Source organism: Ranitomeya variabilis, chromosome 1, assembly GCF_051348905.1.
Source record: "Ranitomeya variabilis isolate aRanVar5 chromosome 1, aRanVar5.hap1, whole genome shotgun sequence".
NCBI lineage: Eukaryota > Metazoa > Chordata > Amphibia > Anura > Dendrobatidae > Ranitomeya > Ranitomeya variabilis.
Window position 1 is genome coordinate 587603429 of NC_135232.1, and position 21138 is coordinate 587624566.

The 21138-nt window shown below is 44.2% G+C and overlaps 1 protein-coding gene across 2 annotated transcripts in view; it reads right to left on the minus strand.

The window, feature by feature from the left end:
- Positions 1-202: 202 nt before the first annotated feature.
- The window catches only part of LOC143769472 (SLAM family member 5-like), a 99947-nt gene continuing 79011 nt past the window's right edge, over positions 203-21138 (minus strand). For both annotated transcript variants that reach the window (XM_077258078.1, XM_077258087.1), the window contains exon 5: positions 203-1353. In XM_077258078.1, coding sequence (XP_077114193.1) covers positions 1330-1353 — 24 coding nt within the window. In that variant the 3' untranslated portion in view covers positions 203-1329. The remainder of the gene's footprint in view (positions 1354-21138) is intronic.

A 21138-nucleotide genomic window follows, 5' to 3' on the forward strand; every position in this document is an offset into this window, starting at 1 on the left:
GCACCCTCCTAGCACATCAATCCCCAATATATCTACCATATTGATCGATCTTAAATAGAAGAACTTTAGAGTTATATAATGTACATTAATGAATACGTATAACTGGCACCTGAAAAAAATGAGTGGTAATGCAGCTCAACTCGTGGCATCTACATGGTAAAAGAGGTATGAGGTGTTTATTTCATCCCTCGCACAAGATTAGTTATTTTAGTCTTTTAATATATAAATATTAATGAAACAAATATTACGATACACACAAAGTACAAGACAACCCCCATAATGTCTCCTCCACAACTGCTGTGTGTCTGCAGAGCTTGTAGGTGCTTCTCTGGCCATTAGGTGGTGCTGTGTTCTAAGCAGAAGGCTTAACCCATCTTGCTGCAGCAGATCACCTTTATCATAGCAGGAGTGGCACAGAACCATTCAGTGCCGACTGGTGAATTATCCTTCATTTATTTTTATTTTACCTTTTTTAGATGACCTACTGCTATTGCACTCGGTTTATGATTGTGCTGGGACTTGTAGTTCTATAATAACAGCTAGAAAAGTGTGTGCCACTGCACTCTGGAGCTGACGGAGTTACTGTATTTCATATATGCGGTATCTAGCGCTCCAAAAAAGCATTTATATTTTTTTATTGGTTCAGTTACTCACCCATACAGTGTTCCATGGTGTGCGCTACATTTCTGTGATATCTAATAATTCCAAAAAGGATTTACATTTTTTCTGGATTAATTTACTCAGCCATATATTGGGTACATTTTTGTGATGTATAACACCCAAAAAATGCGTTTTAAAAATATTTGGTTTAAATTTCTCAGCCAGAGCTACACACTGGCATATCCTTAGGGTCCAATTAGTGATATCCCTGCTGGTCCACTAAAAAACCCACTGCCATCCACGGACGGTGCGGGGAACTACAACTTCTATCCATTCAGACCCCTGGAGTCAGTCGTTACTCATCATGGTTGTCTTTACTTGACAGCCCTTTATTAATTGCCCAATCATGCTGTAAAAAGTGAAAAAACCAACAACTACTATACTTATCTCCTGAATCAGCGCTGCTCTTCTGATGGAATAGTGGAGGCAACAACCAACTAGTCCTCGGTGATTAGCTGCAGCGGTCGCCTGAGATTTATGTTAGGTGATTGGCAGATGACACAGAGTTGAGCGCAGAGGAGCAGCGCCTGTCCAGGAGGGAATTATACAGTTTGACTTTGTTTAGCACCCTAGGATGAGTTGTCTCATAGTAGAAAACTCCATTAATATTTAAAATACAGATAGGAAGTAATAATTTTCAGATTCCACTGGTAGACGACGGTCACAGATTCATCCAGAGAAGCCATAACTGGTCTGCGGAGAAATAGAAAAGCACAATAATCAAGGAAATGTTACAAACCAATCAGCGTCATTATCCTGTACCCCAAGTGTCAGTGTCATTATCCTGTACCCCAAGTGTCAGTGCTATTATCCTGTACCCCAAGTATCAGTGTCATTATCCTGTACCCCAAGTATCAGTGTCATTATCCTGTACCCCAAGTGTCAGTGTCATTATCCTGTACCCCAAGTGTCAGTGTCATTATCCTGCACCCCAAGTATCAGTGTCATTATCCTGCACCCCAAGTATCAGTGTCATTATCCTGTACCCCAAGTGTCAGTGTCATTATCCTGCACCCCAAGTATCAGTGTCATTATCCTGCACCCCAAGTATCAGTGTCATTATCCTGTACCCCAAGTGTCAGTGTCATTATCCTGCACCCCAAGTATCAGTGTCATTATCCTGCACCCCAAGTATCAGTGCCATTATCCTGTACCCCAAGTGTCAGTGTCATTATCCTGCACCCCAAGTATCAGTGTCATTATCCTGTACCCCGAGTGTCAGTGTCATTATCCTGTACCCCAAGTATCAGTGTCATTATCCTGCACCCCAAGTATCAGTGTCATTATCCTGTACCCCAAGTATCAGTGTCATTATCCTGCACCCCAAGTGTCAGTGTCATTATCCTGCGCCCCAAGTGTCAGTGTCATTATCCTGTACCCCCAGTGTCATTATCCTGTACCCCAAGTGTCAGTGTCATTATCCTGTACCCCAAGTGTCAGTGTCATTATCCTGTACCCCAAGTGTCAGTGTCATTATCCTGCACCCCAAGTATCAGTGTCATTATCCTGTACCCCAAGTGTCAGTGTCATTATCCTGTACCCCAAGTATCAGTGTCATTATCCTGTACCCCAAGTGTCAGTGTCATTATCCTGCGCCCCAAGTATCAGTGTCATTATCCTGCACCCCAAGTATCAGTGTCATTATCCTGTACCCCAAGTGTCAGTGATATTATCCTGCACCCCAAGTATCAGTGTCATTATCCTGTACCCCAAGTGTCAGTGTCATTATCCTGCGCCCCAAGTATGAGTGTCATTATCCTGCACCCCAAGTATCAGTGTCATTATCCTGTACCCCAAGTGTCAGTGTCATTATCCTGCACCCCAAGTATCAGTGTCATTATCCTGTACCCCAAGTGTCAGTGTCATTATCCTGCGCCCCAAGTGTCAGTGTCATTATCCTGTACCCCCAGTGTCTGTCATTATCCTCTACCCCAAGTGTCAGTGTCATCAACCTGCACCCCCAGTGTCAGAGTCATTATCCTGTACCCCAAGTGTCAGTGTCATTATCCTGCGCCCCAAGTATCAGTGTCATTATCCTGTACCCCAACTGTCAGTGTCATTATCCTGTACCCCAAGTGTCAGTGTCATTATCCTGTACCCCAAGTGTCAGTCATTATCCTGTACCCCAAGTGTCAGTGTCATTATCCTGCGCCCCAAGTATCAGTGTCATTATCCTGTACCCCAAGTGACAGTGTCATTATCCTGTACCCCGAGTGCCAGCGTCATTATACTGTACCCCAAGTGTCAGTGTCATTATCCTCTACCCCAAGTGTCTGTCATTATCCTGTACCCCAAGTGTCAGTGTCATTATCCTCTACCCCAAGTGTCTGTCATTATCCTGTACCTCTAGTGTCAGTGTCATTATCCTGTACCCCAAGTGTCAGTGTCATTATCCTGCACCCCAAGTATCAGTGTCATTATCCTGTACCCCAAGTGTCAGTGTCATTATCCTGCGCCCCAAGTGTCAGTGTCATTATCCTGTACCCCCAGTGTCATTATCCTGTACCCCAAGTGTCAGTGTCATTATCCTGTACCCCAAGTGTCAGTGTCATTATCCTGTACCCCAAGTGTCAGTGTCATTATCCTGTACCCCCAGTGTCAGTGTCATCAACCTGTACCCCCAGTGTCAGAGTCATTATCCTGTACCCCAAGTGTCAGTGTCATTATCCTGTACCCCAAGTGTCAGTGTCATTATCCTGTACCCCAAGTGTCAGTGTCATTATCCTGCGCCCCAAGTATCAGTGTCATTATCCTGTACCCCAACTGTCAGTGTCATTATCCTGTACCCCAAGTGTCAGTGTCATTATCCTGTACCCCAACTGTCAGTGTCATTATCCTGTACCCCAAGTGTCAGTGTCATTATCCTGTACCCCAAGTGTCAGTGTCATTATCCTGCGCCCCAAGTATCAGTGTCATTATCCTGTACCCCAACTGTCAGTGTCATTATCCTGTACCCCAAGTGTCAGTGTCATTATCCTGTACCCCAAGTGTCAGTGTCATTATCCTGCGCCCCAAGTATCAGTGTCATTATCCTGTACCCCAAGTGACAGTGTCATTATCCTGTACCCCAAGTGTCAGCGTCATTATACTGTACCCCAAGTGTCAGTGTCATTATCCTCTACCCCAAGTGTCTGTGTCATTATCCTGTACCCCAAGTGTCAGTGTCATTATCCTGCACCCCAAGTGTCAGTGTCATTATCCTGTACCCCAAGTGTCAGTGCCATTATCCTGTACCCCAAGTGTCAGTGCCATTATCCTGTACCCCAAGTGTCAGTGTCATTATCCTGTACCCCAAGTGTCAGTGTCATTATCCTGTACCCCAAGTATCAGTGTCATTATCCTGTACCCCAAGTGTCAGTGTCATTATCCTGTACCCCAAGTGTCAGTGCCATTATCCTGTACCCCAAGTGTCAGTGCCATTATCCTGTACCCCAAGTGTCAGTGCCATTATCCTGTACCCCAAGTGTCATTATCCTGTACCCCAAGTGTCAGTGTCATTATCCTGTACCCCAAGTGTCAGTGTCATTATCCTGTACCCCAAGTGTCAGTGTCATTATCCTCTACCCCAAGTGTCAGCGCCATTATCCTGTACCCCAAGTGTCATTATCCTGTACCCCAAGTGTCTGTGTCATTATCCTGCACCCCAAGTGTCAGCGTCATTATCCTGTACCCCAAGTGTCAGCGCCATTATCCTGTACCCCAAGTGTCATTATCCTGTACCCCAAGTGACAGTGTCATTATCCTGTACCCCGAGTGCCAGCGTCATTATCCTGTACCCCAAGCGTCAGTGTCATTATCCTGTACCCCAAGTGTCGGGGCCATTATCCTGTACCCCAGGTGTCGGGGCCATTATCCTGTACCCCAGGTGTCGGGGCCATTATCCTGTACCCCAGGTGTCGGGGCCATTATCCTGTACCCCAAGTGTCGGGGCCATTATCCTGTACCCCAAGTGTCGGGGCCATTATCCTGTACCCCAAGTGTCGGGGCCATTATCCTGTACCCCAAGTGTCGGGGCCATTATCCTGTACCCCAAGTGTCGGGGCCATTATCCTGTACCCCAAGTGTCGGGGCCATTATCCTGTACCCCAAGTGTCGGGGCCATTATCCTGTACCCCAAGTGTCGGGGCCATTATCCTGTACCCCAAGTGTCGGGGCCATTATCCTGTACCCCAAGTGTCGGGGCCATTATCCTGTACCCCAAGTGTCGGGGCCATTATCCTGTACCCCAAGTGTCGGGGCCATTATCCTGTACCCCAAGTGTCGGGGCCATTATCCTGTACCCCAAGTGTCGGGGCCATTATCCTGTACCCCAAGTGTCGGGGCCATTATCCTGTACCCCAAGTGTCGGGGCCATTATCCTGTACCCCAAGTGTCGGGGCCATTATCCTGTACCCCAAGTGTCGGGGCCATTGTACTTAAAACTACTATTGCATATATCACATCTCTTTTCAGTGGGCGACCCCTAGTGGTCACTTTATGAAAATGCAAAGTGTTTGTCAGTAAGACAGACATGTACACTGCATGCACTCCACGGGTTTATACCCTGCTGAGAATTGTTGTATTGGTCAGAGGAAATATATTAGCTAGTTTTGATGGTTATGATTAGGGTTGAGCGACTTTAATTTTTATAGGAAAGTAAAATAAAGTAAAAAAGGCAGCACACTGCAGCGCTAATACATGCAAACATAAAACATGAAAACTGAACTGCAATACTGCACTAGAAATATGAAAAATGAGAGCGTTTAGCGCATAAAAATGGCCAATTTTATGTGTACCTGATAGCCCCTTTACGGCATCTCTCGTATATCAGGTCCTACGCTTGCCTACCTCGCTGAGAATAAACGTCTCCATGTGAATGGGTACCTGTGAAAACCTCTTCCTAGACTCATATTCTCTCTCTCTGTGGAGGGGTACTGGACCTGCTGCGATTAAAACACCTGGGCTAGGAGGCGGAGTTCTCAGTCAGAAGGCTAAATAATATATTTGAAAAAACTGACCGTCACATCCATACATAGACTAAGTGTGAACAGGTGCTGAACCTAGAGTAACCAACTCATATATAGTCAAGTAAAAAAGGCAGCACACTGCAGCGCTAAGACATGCAAACATGAAACATGAAAACTGAACTGCAATACTGCACTAGAAATATGAAAAATGAGAGCGTTTAGCGCATAAAAATGGCCAATTTTATGTGTTTTACTTTACTTTACACGCGTTCATTCTTAAGAAGGAAGGCTGCCGGAAAGAAGCAGGGCACGTACGAGGGTGAGTATATACCTAATAGGAATATACTCACCCTCGGCTTCTTTCCGGCAGCCTTCCTTCTTAAGAATGAACGCGTGAAGGACCTTCCGATGACGTCACGGCTTTGTGATTGGTCGCGGCGGCCCACGTGACCGCTCAGCGACCAATCACAAGCCGTGACGTAATTCTCATGTACCTGAGAACCAGAACAGGACCTGAGAATAATGTCACCGGCTTGTGATTGGTCGCTCAGCGGTCACGTGGGCCGCCACGACCAATCACAAGCCGTGAAGCATTCGCAAGGTCTTTCAAGCGCCATTTTTAGGAACGGAAGATGCCGGTTACCAGCGGCGATGTCCAGGCTGCGTCGGAGAGGTGAGCATATCAATATTTTTTATTTTAATTTTTTATTTTACACTTAAATGTGGATTCTGATACCGATTTCCGATATCGCAAACATATCGGAACTCGGTATCGGAATCCCGATACCAGATTCAGAAGATCGCCGACCTCATGGCCGACCCCACACAGGGGTCGGGTCGGGTTTCATGAAACCCGACTTTGCCAAAAGTCGGCGACTTCTGAAAATGGTCGACCCGTTTCGCTCAACCCTAGTTATGACTGTGAAAGCAATTATACAGGGTGGGCCATTTATATGGATACACCTAAATAAAATGGGAATGGTGATATCAACTTCCTGTTTGTGGCACATTAGTATATGGGAGGGGGGAAAACTTTTCAAGATGGGTGACCATGGCGGCCATTTTGAAGTCAGCCATTTTGGATCCAGCTTTATTTTTGTCAATGATAAGAGGGTCATGTGACACATCAAACTTACTGAAAATTTCACAAGGAAAACAATGGTGTGCTTGTTTTAACGTAGCTGTATTCTTTCAAGAGTTATTTACAAGTTTCTCTTTGTTTACAGCTATTGACATGTTGCAGATGTTAAGGCTACTTTCACACTTCTGTCTTCCAAATCTGCACAGGATCCGTCAAGACGTTGAAATGACGGATCCTGTGCAGATTGTGGAAAAAGTGTGCACTGGGCTCGTCTTTCTGACCGACCCGTCGAGGCTATGTGCACCTGTTGTGTATGCGTCTTCGCAGTGGTTTTCCGCTGCAAAAACGCATACACAACACAAACCAGGTTAAAAAAAAAAAATCTCAATATTCTCACCTACCGGCGTTCCCGAACAGCGATACTCCCGGCAGCTAGCTTTCCTAGTAATACATTGCGAAATCTCGCGAGAAGTCGTGGTCTCACGAGACCGAGACTTCTCGCGAGATTTCGCAATGTATTCCTAGGAAGTAACGCTAGCTGCCGGGAACATCGGTGATTCGGTGACGCTGTGCGGGAACGCCGGTAGGTGAGAATATTGCAATTTTTTTTTTAATGTTTTTAAAATTATTTTTCACATTCTATCTTGTTACTATTGATGCTGCATAAGCAGCATCAATAGTAAAAAAAGAAAGAGAGCGAGAGAGAATTTCCCTGACGGGAAATTCTTGCACGCATGCTCTCTTTGAAAAGACGGGACCCGTCGCTGGATACTGGCTTTTCACAGGCAGCGACGCATCCTGCGCCCATAGGCTTCCATTGTAGCCAGTGACGGGCAGCGCAGGATGTGTCGCTGACCAATTTTCCGACGTGCAGAAAAAACGTTCCTCTGAACATTTTCTCTGCCCGATGGACCATTTTTTTATGCAGGATCCAGTGCACGACGGATGAAACGGAAGGCTATCCATCACAATCCGTCGCTAATACAAGTCTATGAGAAAATGCAGGATCCTACATTCTCAAAAAATGACGGATTTTGATGGATGCTGAAAGACGGAAGTGTGAAAGAGGCCTAACACGTGAAGAGCGGACAGAAATTGTGTTGATGTCTGGTGAACGCAGTGCCCGGGTCATTGCAGCAGATTTCAATGCAAGACCCCCTACGAGACCACCCATCTCCTATGCTACAGTTAGCAAACTGCTTGTAAAATTTCGTGAAACAGGTTCAGTGTTGGATTTGCCAAAATGTGGAAAGAAAACTGTCACTAATGAAGAAACATCAGTGACTGCTCTAGCTTTATTCAGCAGGAGCCCACAGCGTAGCACTCGCCGCATGTCGCTGGAGAGTGGCATCAGTCGAACATCTCTTCAGTAGATATTAGCTACTCACAAATGGCACCCTTACAAAATCCAGCTTCTGCAGCATCTCAGCGAGCATGACCCAGATAGGCTCGCTGAATTTGCAGAATGGGCAAAACAAAAATAGCAACAGGACCCTCAGTTTCCTCAATTGTCTATGCTGTGAAGATACGAGATGTGCAGCATCTGAAACAGATTCTGGAAGCCTGTGCTAGCATTTCTTCTGCGGTGCTGCTATCACTGTGTCAAGAGTGGGAGAAGATAGTTGCATTGACAATCCAACACAATGGGCCGCACTTAGAACATATTTTATGAGTTCATAAACTTGTAAATAACTCATGAAAGAATAAAGTTACATTAAAACCACGCACACCATTATTTTTCTTGTTAAATTCTCAAGAAGTTTGATGTGTCACATGACCCTCTTCCTATTTTTTTGAAAAAAATAAAGTTGGATCCAAAATGGCTGACTTCAAAATGGCCGCCATGGTAACCACGCATCTTTAAAAGTTCCCCCTCCCATATACTAATGAGCCACAAACAGGAAGTTAATATCACCAACCATTCCCATTTTATTTAGGTGTAGCAATATAAATGGCCCACCCTGTAGTAGTTATATTCTTTTACATAGGGGAAGTATTATAGTAGTTATATTCTTGTACATAGGGACCAGTATTATAGTAGTTATATTCTTGTACATAGGAGCAGTATTATAGTAGTTATATACTTGTACATAGGGGCAGTATTATAGTAGTTATATTCTTGTACATAGGAGCAGTATTATAGTAGTTATATACTTGTACATAGGAGCAATATTATAGTAGTTATATTCTTGTACATAGGGGGCAGTATTATAGTAGTTATATTCTTCTATATAGGGAGCAGTATTATAGTAGTTATATTCTTGTACATGGGAGCAGTATTATAGTAGTTATATTCCTGTACATAGGAGCAGTATTATAGTAGTTATATTCTTGTACATAGGGGGCAGTATTATAGTAGTTATATTCCTGTACATAGGAGCAGTATTATAGTAGTTATATTCTTGTACATAGGGACCAGTATTATAGTAGTTATATTCTTCTATATAGGGAGCAGTATTATAGTAGTTATATTCTTGTGCATGGGAGCAGTATTATAGTAGTTATATTCTTGTACATAGGAGCAGTATTATAGTAGTTATATTCCTGTACATAGGAGCAGTATTATAGTAGTTATATTCTTGTACATAGGGACCAGTATTATAGTAGTTATATTCTTCTATATAGGGAGCAGTATTATAGTAGTTATATTCTTGTGCATGGGAGCAGTATTATAGTAGTTATATTCCTGTACATAGGAGCAGTATTATAGTAGTTATATTCTTGTACATAGGGACCAGTATTATAGTAGTTATATTCTTCTATATAGGGAGCAGTATTATAGTAGTTATATTCCTGTACATAGGGGCAGTATTATAGCAGTTATATTCTTGTACATAAGGACCAGTAATGTAGTAGTTATATTTTTCCATCATACATGACGGCACCACGAGAGAGGGGATCCGCCCATCAAGGACAGGAAACCTTCAAGATAAAAGGGGCGGCTCCTCTCTCCACATCAGTTGGTTTCCTGTCCTTGACGGGGAACCCTCAAGATAGAAGACTTCTGATGAAGACAGAAGAGGATGCCTGGGTCGGGTGGATTTGGGCAGGCGCTGGTCTGCTGCACCCGTCACCAGGTACCGGTATTCGCCTCGGGGGTTATGTATTTCATGCCCCCCTGAGCGAAGCATGGCCACAACCCGTGACGCAATGCCCGGGTAAAGATTATCCTCGGGGGCTGCTGGTAGCATTCCCCCCTGTTGATTAAAAATCCTGCTGTCCTTGGGGGTCACTACATTGTGCCCCCCCTGTTGACCAAAGGTGGCCATGCAGCCCGTAAGGCACATAGGTGCCCGGGCTGGGTAAGCTCCTCGGAGGTTGGGGGCCTCCCTGTCGAGCTTTAAGAGCAGGTCTCCCCCTCCCCTCCTTCCTGGTCGGTACCTGAGAAGGGAGAAGCATGGAGCTGTGTCTGGCGCTGAGGGTAAGTGCTGCGCTGTCTTCCTGACATCCGTGGCGTGGACACCGTCGGCACTGCGAGCCTCCCTCCAGCCGGCACCGGGTACCCAGAAGTGGAGGTACCACGTGCGCACATTACCCGGCGGCAGCACTCAGAGCACAAGAAGGAGCTAAGGGGTAGGGGGATCGAAAAAGGCGGCGTGCACCGGAAGTGATGCGCGCCTGGAGCACAGTACAGCAGAGCGCACCGGAAGTAAGGACCGGGTGCACGCGCAGGGCCACCAGTGTTCAGGCAGAGGCAGGATCAACCAGGGGAATGGTGGAATAAGAAGCGTGCACCGGAAGTGGTTGCCGGGTGCGCGCTTAGGCATGAGTGTATGGCGTCGCGCTGGCAGCTGACAGACGCAGGACCAACCAGGTGATTGATTGCATCACATGCACCGGAAGTGGTGCAGGCACGATCAGCCAGGTAATCAATCAATAAGCAGGTGCGCACATGCACCTAATTACTGAAGCGAACAGTAATGGCAGGATCAACCAGGTGATCCATTAAAAAAAAAAAAGAGGAAGTGAATCTATTTAAACGAGCCAGAAGTGCTGCCCTGTGTCACTAAACCAGGCCAGGTTGATTGTGACTGCTCTTGTTACGTGGTAGTGTGTATGATGGAGAGCTTTTCACCAGAACATTTAATGCCACAGCAAGAGGTGCAGGAGAGGCGGTCTCGCTCAAGTGAAAAGAGCCAGATCCGCCATTGCAGCAGCAGAAGCCGCTCGGACAGAGTACGGACGGATCGCCATGCCAAGGAAGGGGTCCCTAGTCTCATTGGGAGACACGGAGAGAACCAGCCAACCTCCGGATCCGGAACCCGTACTTTGAAAGCGTCCGAGTGGTGAGTGAACTTCGAGAAAGTCCAGCACGCTAATGTCTGTTCTTTTCTCTTCTCTTATCTCCGTCTCTCCCCTCTTTTCTTACATACATTGGGGGGTGGAGTATAGGAGGTCCCCAAGAAATGTTAATCAAAGGCTAAAAACAAAGAATGTCCCTTATGCAAAAAAGCGTTAAAACCATCCTGGAATAAAAATCTGTGTCAGGATTGCATTAACAAGACGGTAGCGGAGACACCCTCCTTTACAGAGAGTCTAAGATCACTGATCCAATCAGAGGTCTGTAGGTCTGTAAAAGCATTGCAGACAGTCGACACAGATACCAGATCTAGGGACAGATCCAGCCCCTCAGTAGCATCCCAAAGAGATTCCTCGGAGACAGAGGGGGACTCAGATACAGCTCGCTGCTCAGATAGTAGCTCAGAGGAGGAAGACACATTTCCAGCAGAGGCTACGGATAAGCTTATTAAAGCTGTTCGCTCTACCATGGGGCTGGTAGATGAGAAGGCAAAGAAGACAGCCCAAGAACTTATGTTCAGTGGTCTGCAAAAGAGAAAACGGAGGTCATTCCCTATTAATGAACAGCTACAAGAACTGATTAAAAGGGAATGGCAAAAACCGGAGAAAAGGTCCCAGATAACCACCTCCCTAAAAAGGAGATATCCTTTTGAAGAGGAGGCCTCCTCATCTTGGGATAGAGCCCCAAAGATTGATGTGGCAATTTCAAAAGTGGCCAGAAAATCCTCCCTGCCATTCGAGGATTTAGGTTCTCTAAAAGAACCTCTGGATAGAAAAGTGGACCGTTCCCTGAAAACAGCATGGGAAGTCTAAGCACGGGCACTAAGGCCAGCTATCGCGGCCACTTGTGTAGCCAGATCCCTTAAAATCTGGGTAGACAACCTGGAGGAACAGGTAGAACAAAGTTCCCAGAGAAACTCTCCTAGAGGCAATACCAACCATGAGAGCAGCGGCAGTGTTTCTAGCGGAAGCATCAGCAGACTCGGCTAGACTGGCAGCAAAGTCAGCAGCTTTAGCCAACACAGGACGCCATGCCGTATGGCTTAAATGCTGGCCAGGAGATACTCAGGCAAAGATGAAGCTTTGCTCTTTGCCATGTGAGGGGAACTTCCTGTTCAAACCGGCACTAGACGAAGTGTTAGAAAAAGCCGGTGACAAAAAGAAAAATTTTCCTAAGCAGCCATTTCAGCCCTTTTGGAGAGGCCAAAAATTCCGAAGGCAGCAGTATAGAGACCGAGACAGGAGCAACCTGGACAAGCGACCCAGGGGAGGAAAGGGCTTCTATTTTGGCAAGTCCCCCAGAGACACCAAGAAACCCTCCCAGTGACGGTCCTTCTCAGGTGGGAGGGAGGCTCTCTCACTTCCTTCCAGCCTGGGAGAGGATCTCATCCAGCGTATGGATCCGACAGATCATAGGATCAGGCCTAAAACTAAAATTCCACCACTGGCCTCCAAGAAGATATATGCAGACCCCGGTACAGTCCTCCCAAGAGAAACAAGACAGTCTGGAGGGGGAAGTAACATCACTCCTAGACAAGCACGTCTTGGAAGAAGTTCCTATAGAGGAAAGGAGGGAAGGATTTTATTCCCCTCTTTTTCTCATTAAAAAACAGACAATTCTTGGAGGACAATAATAAATTTAAAAGGCCTCAACAAATTTCTTATAATACCATCATTCAAGATGGAAACCATAAAATCAGCGGTGAAACTTCTATATCCCCAGTGTTACATGTCCGTCCTCGACCTCAAGGACGCTTATTATCACGTCCCAATCAGACAACAAGATCGTCAGTTTCTCAGAGTGGCAGTTCAGATGGGGTCCCAGTTGCGTCACTTTCAGTACAGGGCTCTGCCCTTTGGGATAGCAACAGCCCCACGGGTATTTACAAAGCTGATTGCAGAGGTCACAGCACATCTCAGAGAAAAAGACACTCTGATAATACCCTACTTAGACGACTTCCTGATAGTGGGGAAAAACTTTTCTCACTGTCAGGAGCAGGTCAGAATAGTGATGGACACTCTACAGACACTAGGATGGCAACTGAACCTCAAGAAATCCAAACTAGAGCCAGCAATGGTCCAGAATTTCCTAGGGATAACGGTAGACTCCGTGGCACAGGAATGTCGCCTCCCAGAGGAAAAAGAGGAAAATATCAAACAAATGAGGAGTTCCCTGGACATACACAGCCTCCAAAGTAATCACAACGGATGCCAGTCCATGGGGGTGGGGAGCTCACTCAGACACACTATGGGTCCAAGATCCCTGGGCTCAAGAGGAGAAAAATCTATCCTCAAATGAGTGGGAACTAGGGTTGAGCGAAACGGGTCGGCCATTTTCAGAAGTCGCCGACTTTTGGCAAAGTCGGGTTTCATGAAACCCGACCCGACCCCTGTGTGGGGTCGGCCATGAGGTCGGCGATCTTCTGAATCTGGTATCGGAATTCCGATACCGAGTTCCGATATATTTGCGATATCGGAAATCGGTATCGGAATCCCCATTTAAGTGTAAAATAAAGAATTAAAATAAAAAATATTGATATACTCACCTCTCCGGAGGCCCCTGGACATCGCCGCTGGTTTTCAATGGATAGTGCACATGTGGCGAAGACCCAGTGTAGACCTCTTTGCCTCAAAAGCCAACAAAAAAGTTCAAAAGTTCTGCTCCCTGAACCCAGCAGATAGGCAGTAGACGCCTTCAGCATAGAATGGACGTCAGGACTCCTGTATGCCTTCCCACCGATATGTCTAATCCCAGCAGTTCTGAGGAAGGTCAGGGAGGACAAGGCCAGAGTGATTGTAATAGCTCCCTTCTGTCCGAAAAGACCATGGTTTTACTGGCTGAGAGTGATGTCAGTGACGGACCCGTGGGTTCTCCCGGAAGACCAGGACCTTCTAACACAGGGTCCCTTCAACCACCCGCAGAATTCCGGGCTACATTTGACAGCCTGGCATTTGAACGGTCGTTGTTAGAGAAAGAAGGGTTCTCAGCTAGTTTAATATCCACCTTGTTTAGTAGCAGAAAACCAGTAACGACCACGATCTATGGGAGAATATGGAAGAAATTCCTGTCCAGTTCAGGGCCAATACGGGAAGGGGAGGTCCCAATAGTGGCAATACTGGAGTTCCTGCAAAAGGGCTTAGATCTGGGGTTAGCTGTTAGTACCCCCAAAGTACACATTTCAGCCTTAGCAGCCTTATTCAACTGTGACCTGGCAAGCAATAGGTGGGTGGTGAGGTTTATCCGAGCCTGTAGTAGAGCTGACTCTGTTCCATCCCCTACCCCTCCACCATGGGATCTAAATTTAGTATTGACAGCTTTAACAGAAAGCCCCTTTGAGCCGTTAAATACTACATCAGATAAAGTAACATTAAAGACAGCTTTGTTAGTGGCATTTACATCGGCCCGTAGGGTGGGGGATTTACACGCGTTGTCAGCTGACCCCCCTTACACACAAATTATGGACGATAGGGTTGTATTAAAATTAGATCCGGCATATCTCCCCAAAGTGGTATCGAGATTCCATAGGGCTCAGGATATAACCCTACCCTCTTTCTGTCCCAATCCTAGTAACAAGAAAGAGGAGAGACTCCATTGCCTAGATGTCAGGAGATGTATCCTGCAGTACAAAATCCTGGAGGAAACAGAGGGCTTTATTTGTTTCGTTCCAGGGGTCAAGGAAGGGCCTTAAAGCTTCAAAACAAACTATCGCTAGATGGGTGAGAGAGGCCATTATTCTAGCGTATAGTAGTGCAGGCAGGGTTATTCCACAGGGTCTGAAAGCCCATTCCACAAGGGCCATGGCAACGTCATGGGCGGAGAGAGCAGATGCTACCATCGACCAAATCTGTAAGGCGGCCACTTGGTCCTCTCCGTCTACATTTTTTAAACATTATAGGCTAGACCTATCTGCTATCTCTGATCTCACATTTGGGAGAAGAGTGTTACAAGCAGTGATCCCTCCCTAAAGAGAATACAAATCTCTGTAACTCTCTCGTGGTGCCGTCATGTATGATGGAAAAACACGGGTATTACATACCTGGTAATGTGTTTTTTCATGAGACATGACGGCACCCTTATATTCCCACCCTTTGATCACGTCATTAGTTGGGTGCATTATTAGCATTATTTGTATTATACACTCCATGGGGTATCGGTGAATAGAACTGTATAGGATGTATTATTTATATGTACACTAACCAGCGGAGTTCCTCTCGTACTCGGTAAAACAACTGATGTGGAGAGAGGAGCCGCGCCTTTTATCTTGAAGGTTTCCTGTCCTTGATGGGCGAATCCCCTCTCTCGTGGTGGCGTCATGTCTCATGAAAAAACATATTACCAGGTATATTATACCCCTGTTTTTGTACATTAGGGATCAGTATTATAGTAGTTATATTCTTATACATAGGGGCTCCCTCTTTGATCGGTTACAATCTGGCTTCCGTTCCCATCACTCAACTGAAACTGCCCTAAATAAAGTCACCAATGACCTACTAACCACCAATAGCAAGCGACACTACTCTGTCCTCCTTCTCCTGGACCTGTCTTCTGCCTTTGATACTGTGGACCACTCCCTTCTGCTACAAATCCTCTCATCTCTTGGCATCACAGACTTGGCCCTTTCCTGGATCTCGTCATATCTGACAGACCGGACATTCAGTGTCTCCCTCCCCCACACCACCTCCTCACCTCGCCCTTTGTCAGTCGGTGTTCCACAAGGCTCTGTTCTAGGACCCCTACTCTTCTCCATCTACACCTTCGGTCTGGGACAGCTCATAGAATCCCACGGTATGCAGTACCATCTCTATGCTGATGACACGCAGATCTACCTATCCGGACCTGACCTCCCCTCCTTACTCACCAAAATCCCACACTGTCTGTCTGCTATTTCAGCCTTCTTTTCTGCTTGCTTTCTACAACTGAACATGGACAAAACAGAATACATCATCTTTCCCCCATCTCATTCTACCCCTCCACCAGACCTATCCATCAATGTCAATGACTGCTCACTTTCCCCAGTCCCACACGCCCGGTGCCTCGGGGTGATCCTCGACTCTGCCCTCTCTTTCAAGCCACATATCCAAGCCCTTGCCTCCTCCTGCTGCCTCAAACTCAAAAACATTTCCCGGATCTGCGCATTCCTTGACCGCGACACCGCAAAAACACTAGTGCATGCCCTTATCATCTTCCGCCTCGACTACTGCAACCTCCTACTCTCTGGACTCCCCTTTAGCACTCTGGCACCACTCCAATGCATCCTACACTCCGCTGCCTGACTAATCTAACTGTCTCTCCGCTATTCTCCAGCCTCTCCCCTATGCCAAGCCCTTCACTGGCTTCCTATCGCCCAGAGACTCCAGTTCAAAACCCTTACAATGACCTACAAAGCCATCCACAACCTATCTCCTCCATACATCTGTGACATGATCTCCCGGTACCTACCAACACGCAACCTCCGATCCTCTCAAGACCTCCTTCTCTACTCCCCTCTCATCTCTTCTTCCCACAACCGCATCCAAGACTTCTCCCGTGCTTCCCCCATACTCTGGAACTCTCTACCCCAGCACATCAGACTCTCGCCTACCATAGAAACCTTCAAAAAGAACCTGAAGACTCACCTCTACCGACAAGCCTACAGCCTGCAGTGATCCTGAACCTACTGAACCGCCGCACAACCAGCTCTACCCTCTCCTAGTGTATCATCACCCGTCCCCTGCAGACTGTGAGCCCTCGCGGGCAGGGTCCTCCCTCCTTATGTAGCCATATGCCTTGTTTTTTGCTCATGTTTAATGTATTTGTCTATATTTGCCCCGTATTTCACATGTAAAGCGTCGTGGAATAAATGGCGCTATAAAAATGTATAATAATAATAATAATAGTAGTTATATTCTTGTACATAATGAGCAGTATTATAGTAGTTATACAGGTCCTTCTCAAAAAATTAGCATATAGTGTTAAATTTCATTATTTACCATAATGTAATGATTACAATTAAACTTTCATATACTATAGATTCATTATCCACCAACTGAAATTTGTCAGGTCTTTTATTGTTTTAATACTGATGATTTTGGCATACAACTCCTGATAACCCAAAAAACCTGTCTCAATAAATTAGCATATTTCACCCGACCAATCAAATAAAAGTGTTTTTTAATACCAAACAAAAAAACCATCAAATAATAATGTTCAGTTATGCACTCAATACTTGGCCGGGAATCCTTTGGCAGAAATGACTGCTTCAATGCGGCGTGGCATGGAGGCAATCAGCCTGTGACACTGCTGAGATGTTATGGAGGCCCAGGATGCTTCAATAGCGGCCTTAAGCTCATCCAGAGTGTTGGGTCTTGCGTCTCTCAACTTTCTCTGCACAATATCCCACAGATTCTCTATGGGGTTCAGGTCAGGAGAGTTGGCAGGCCAATTGAGCACAGTAATACGATGGTCAGTAAACCATTTACCAGTGGTTTTGGCACTGTGAGCAGGTGCCAGGTCGTGCTGAAAAATGAAATCTTCATCTCCATAAAGCATTTCAGCCGATGGAAGCATGAAGTGCTCCCAAATCTCCTGATAGCTAGCTGCATTGACCCTGCCCTTGATGAAACACAGTGGACCAACACCAGCAGCTGACATGGCACCCCACACCATCACTGACTGTGGGTACTTGACACTGGACTTCAGGCATTTTGGCATTTCCTTCTCCCCAGTCTTCCTCCAGACTCTGGCACCTTGATTTCCGAATGACATGCAAAATTTGCTTTCATCAGAAAAAAGTACTTGGGACCACTTAGCAACAGTCCAGTGCTGCTTCTCTGTAGCCCAGGTCAGGCGCTTCTGCCGCTGTTTATGGTTCAAAAGTGGCTTTACCTGGGGAATGCGGCACCTGTAGCCCATTTCCTGCACACGCCTGTGCACGGTGGCTCTGGATGTTTCCACACCAGACTCAGTCCACTGCTTCCTCAGGTTCCGGTCACCTCTTCTCGTTGTACAGCGTTTTCTGCCACATTGTTTCCTTCCAACAGACTTACCATTGAGGTGCCTTGATACAGCACTCTGGGAACAGCCTATTTGTTGAGAAATTTCTTTCTGGGTCTTACCCTCTTGCTTGAGGGTGTCAATGATGGCCTTCTTGACATCTGTCAGGTCGCTAGTCTTACCCATGATGGGGGTTTTGAGTAATGAACCAGGCAGGGAGTTTTTAAAAGCCTCAGGTATCTTTTGCATGTGTTTAGAGTTAATTAGTTGATTCAGAAGATTAGGGTAATAGGTCATTTAGAGAACCTTTTCTTGATATGCTAATTTATTGAGACAGGTTTTTTGGGTTATCAGGAGTTGTATGCCAAAATCATCAGTATTAAAACAATAAAAGACCTGACAAATTTCAGTTGGTGGATAATGAATCTATAGTATATGAAAGTTTAATTGTAATCATTACATTATGGTAAATAATGAAATTTAACACTATATGCTAATTTTTTGAGAAGGACCTGTATACTTCTACATAGGGAGCAGTACCATGGTAGTTATATTCTTGAACATTAGGGATCAGTATTATAGTAGTTATATTCTTGTACATAGGGGGCAGTATTATAGTAGTTACATTCTACATATGAGGCAGTATTATAGTAGCTATTTTCTACATATGGAGCATTATTATAGTAGCTATATTCTTGTACATTAGGGGGCAGTGTTATAATAGTTATATTCTTATACGTAGGGGCAGTATTATAGTAGTTATATTCTTGTACATAATGGGCAGTATTATAGTAGTTATATTCTTGTACATAGTGGCAGTATTATAGTAGTTATATTCTTGTACATAGGAAGCAGTATCATGGTAGTTATATGCTTGTACATTAGGGATCAGTATTACAGTAGTTATATTGCTGTACATAGGGGCAGTATTATAGTAGTTATATTCTTGTACATAATGAGCAGTAATATAGTAGCTATATCCTTGTACATAGGTGCAGTATTATAGCAGTTATATACTTGTACATAGGGGCAGTATTATAGTAGTTATATTCTTGTACACAGAGATCAGTATTATAGTAGTTATATCCTTGTACATAGTGGCAGTATTATAGTAGCTATATTCTTGTACATAGGAAGCAGTATTATTGTAGTTATATTCTTGTACATAGGGGGCAGTATTATAGTAGTTACATTCTACATATGAGGCAGTATTATAGTAGCTATATTCTTCTACATATGGATCATTTTTATAGTAGCTATATTCTTGTACATTAGGAGGCAGTATTATAATAGTTATATTCTTATACATAGAAGCAGTATTATAGTAGTTATATTCTTGTACATAGTGGCAGCATTATAGTAGTTATATTCTTGTACATAGGGAGCAGTATCATGGTAGTTATATTCTTGTACATTAGGGATCAGTATTATAGTAGTTATATTGCTGTACATAGGGGCAGTATTATAGTAGTTATATTTTTGTACATAATGAGCAGTATTATCGTAGTTATATCCTTGTACATAGGGGCAGTATTATAGTAGTTATATTCTTGTACATAGAGAGCAGTATTATAGTAGTTATATTTTTGTACACAGGGGCAGTATTATAGAAGGTGGAGCAGAAGCCCAGTGTGGGTGATGTCCTTAAAAAATAACTTTTATTCCATTTTCATTAAAAGCACATAAGTCCAAAATCCATCTTTATATCCAGAGACACAAAAACTGGTGATTTATACCAGTGACAGTCATAGGCTTAAAGTGCATTTAAAATCGTTCACATTTCAACGGTCGTTCCGCCTTAGTCAATATAGTAGTTATATTCTTTTACATAATGAGCAGTATTATGGTAGTTATATTCTTGTACATAATGAGCAGTATTATAGTAATTATATTCTTGTACATGGGGGGCAGTATTATAGTAGTTATATTCTTGTACGTAGGAAGCAGTATTATAGTAGTTATATTCTTGTACATAGGAGGCAGTATTATAGTAGTTACATTCTACATATGAGGCAGTATTATAGTAGCTATATTCTTCAACATATGGAGCATTATTATAGTAGCTATATTCTTGTACATTAGGGGGCAGTATTATAAAGGTTATATTCTTGTACACTGGAGCAGTTTTATAGTAGTTATATTCTTGTACATTATGGAGCAGTATTATAGTAGTTATATTCTTGTATATAGGGGTCAGTAATATAGTAATTATATTCTTGTACATAGGGACAGTATTATAGTAGTTATATTCTTGTACATAGGAGCAGTATTATAGTAGTTATATTTTTGTACACAGGGGCAGTATTATAGTAGCTATATTCTTCAACATATGGAGCATTATTATAGTAGCTATATTCTTGTACATTAGGGGGCAGTATTATAAAGGTTATATTCTTGTACACTGGAGCAGTTTTATAGTAGTTATATTCTTGTACATTATGGAGCAGTATTATAGTAGTTATATTCTTGTATATAGGGGTCAGTAATATAGTAGTTATATTCTTGTACATGGGGACAGTATTATAGTAGTTATACTCTTGTACATAGGGGACATTATTATAGTAGTTATATTCTTGTACATAGAGGCAGTATTATAGTAGCTATATTCTTGTATATTATTATTATTATTTATTATTCATATAGCACCATTAATTCCATGGTGCTGTACATGAGAAAGAGGTTACGTACAGAGTTATAGATATCGTTTACAGTAAACAAACTTGCAATGACAGCCTGGTACAGAGGGGAGATGATAATTTTTACGGGGGTATTCATGAAAGTTATGAGTATTTTGTTTGTTGTCTTTTAGTTTTGCTTTCTTTATTTTATTGGAATTTTTCTTTCTTGTCCCTCATTTGTAGATCACGAACTTTCTCCATTTTGGTTCCATTTCTGTTTTTTCTTTGTGATTTTTTGTCGTCTGATTGGAGCTTTGTTCTTATGTTTTGTTCTGTTGTGTTTTATTTGTATTGTATCAGTTAGTGTCACGTGAAAGTATTTTTTATTTAATAAAAGACCTACAGAGGGGAGAGGACACTGTCCTTGTGGACTTATATTCAATGGGATAATGGGGAAGAGGCAAACGGCCGGAGGTGCAGCAGCTCTGTGGTGGTGGGGCAGCAGCTTGGGTAGTGGTGAGGCGGCGGAATGGTTATTGGAGGCTGTAGGCTTTCCTGAAG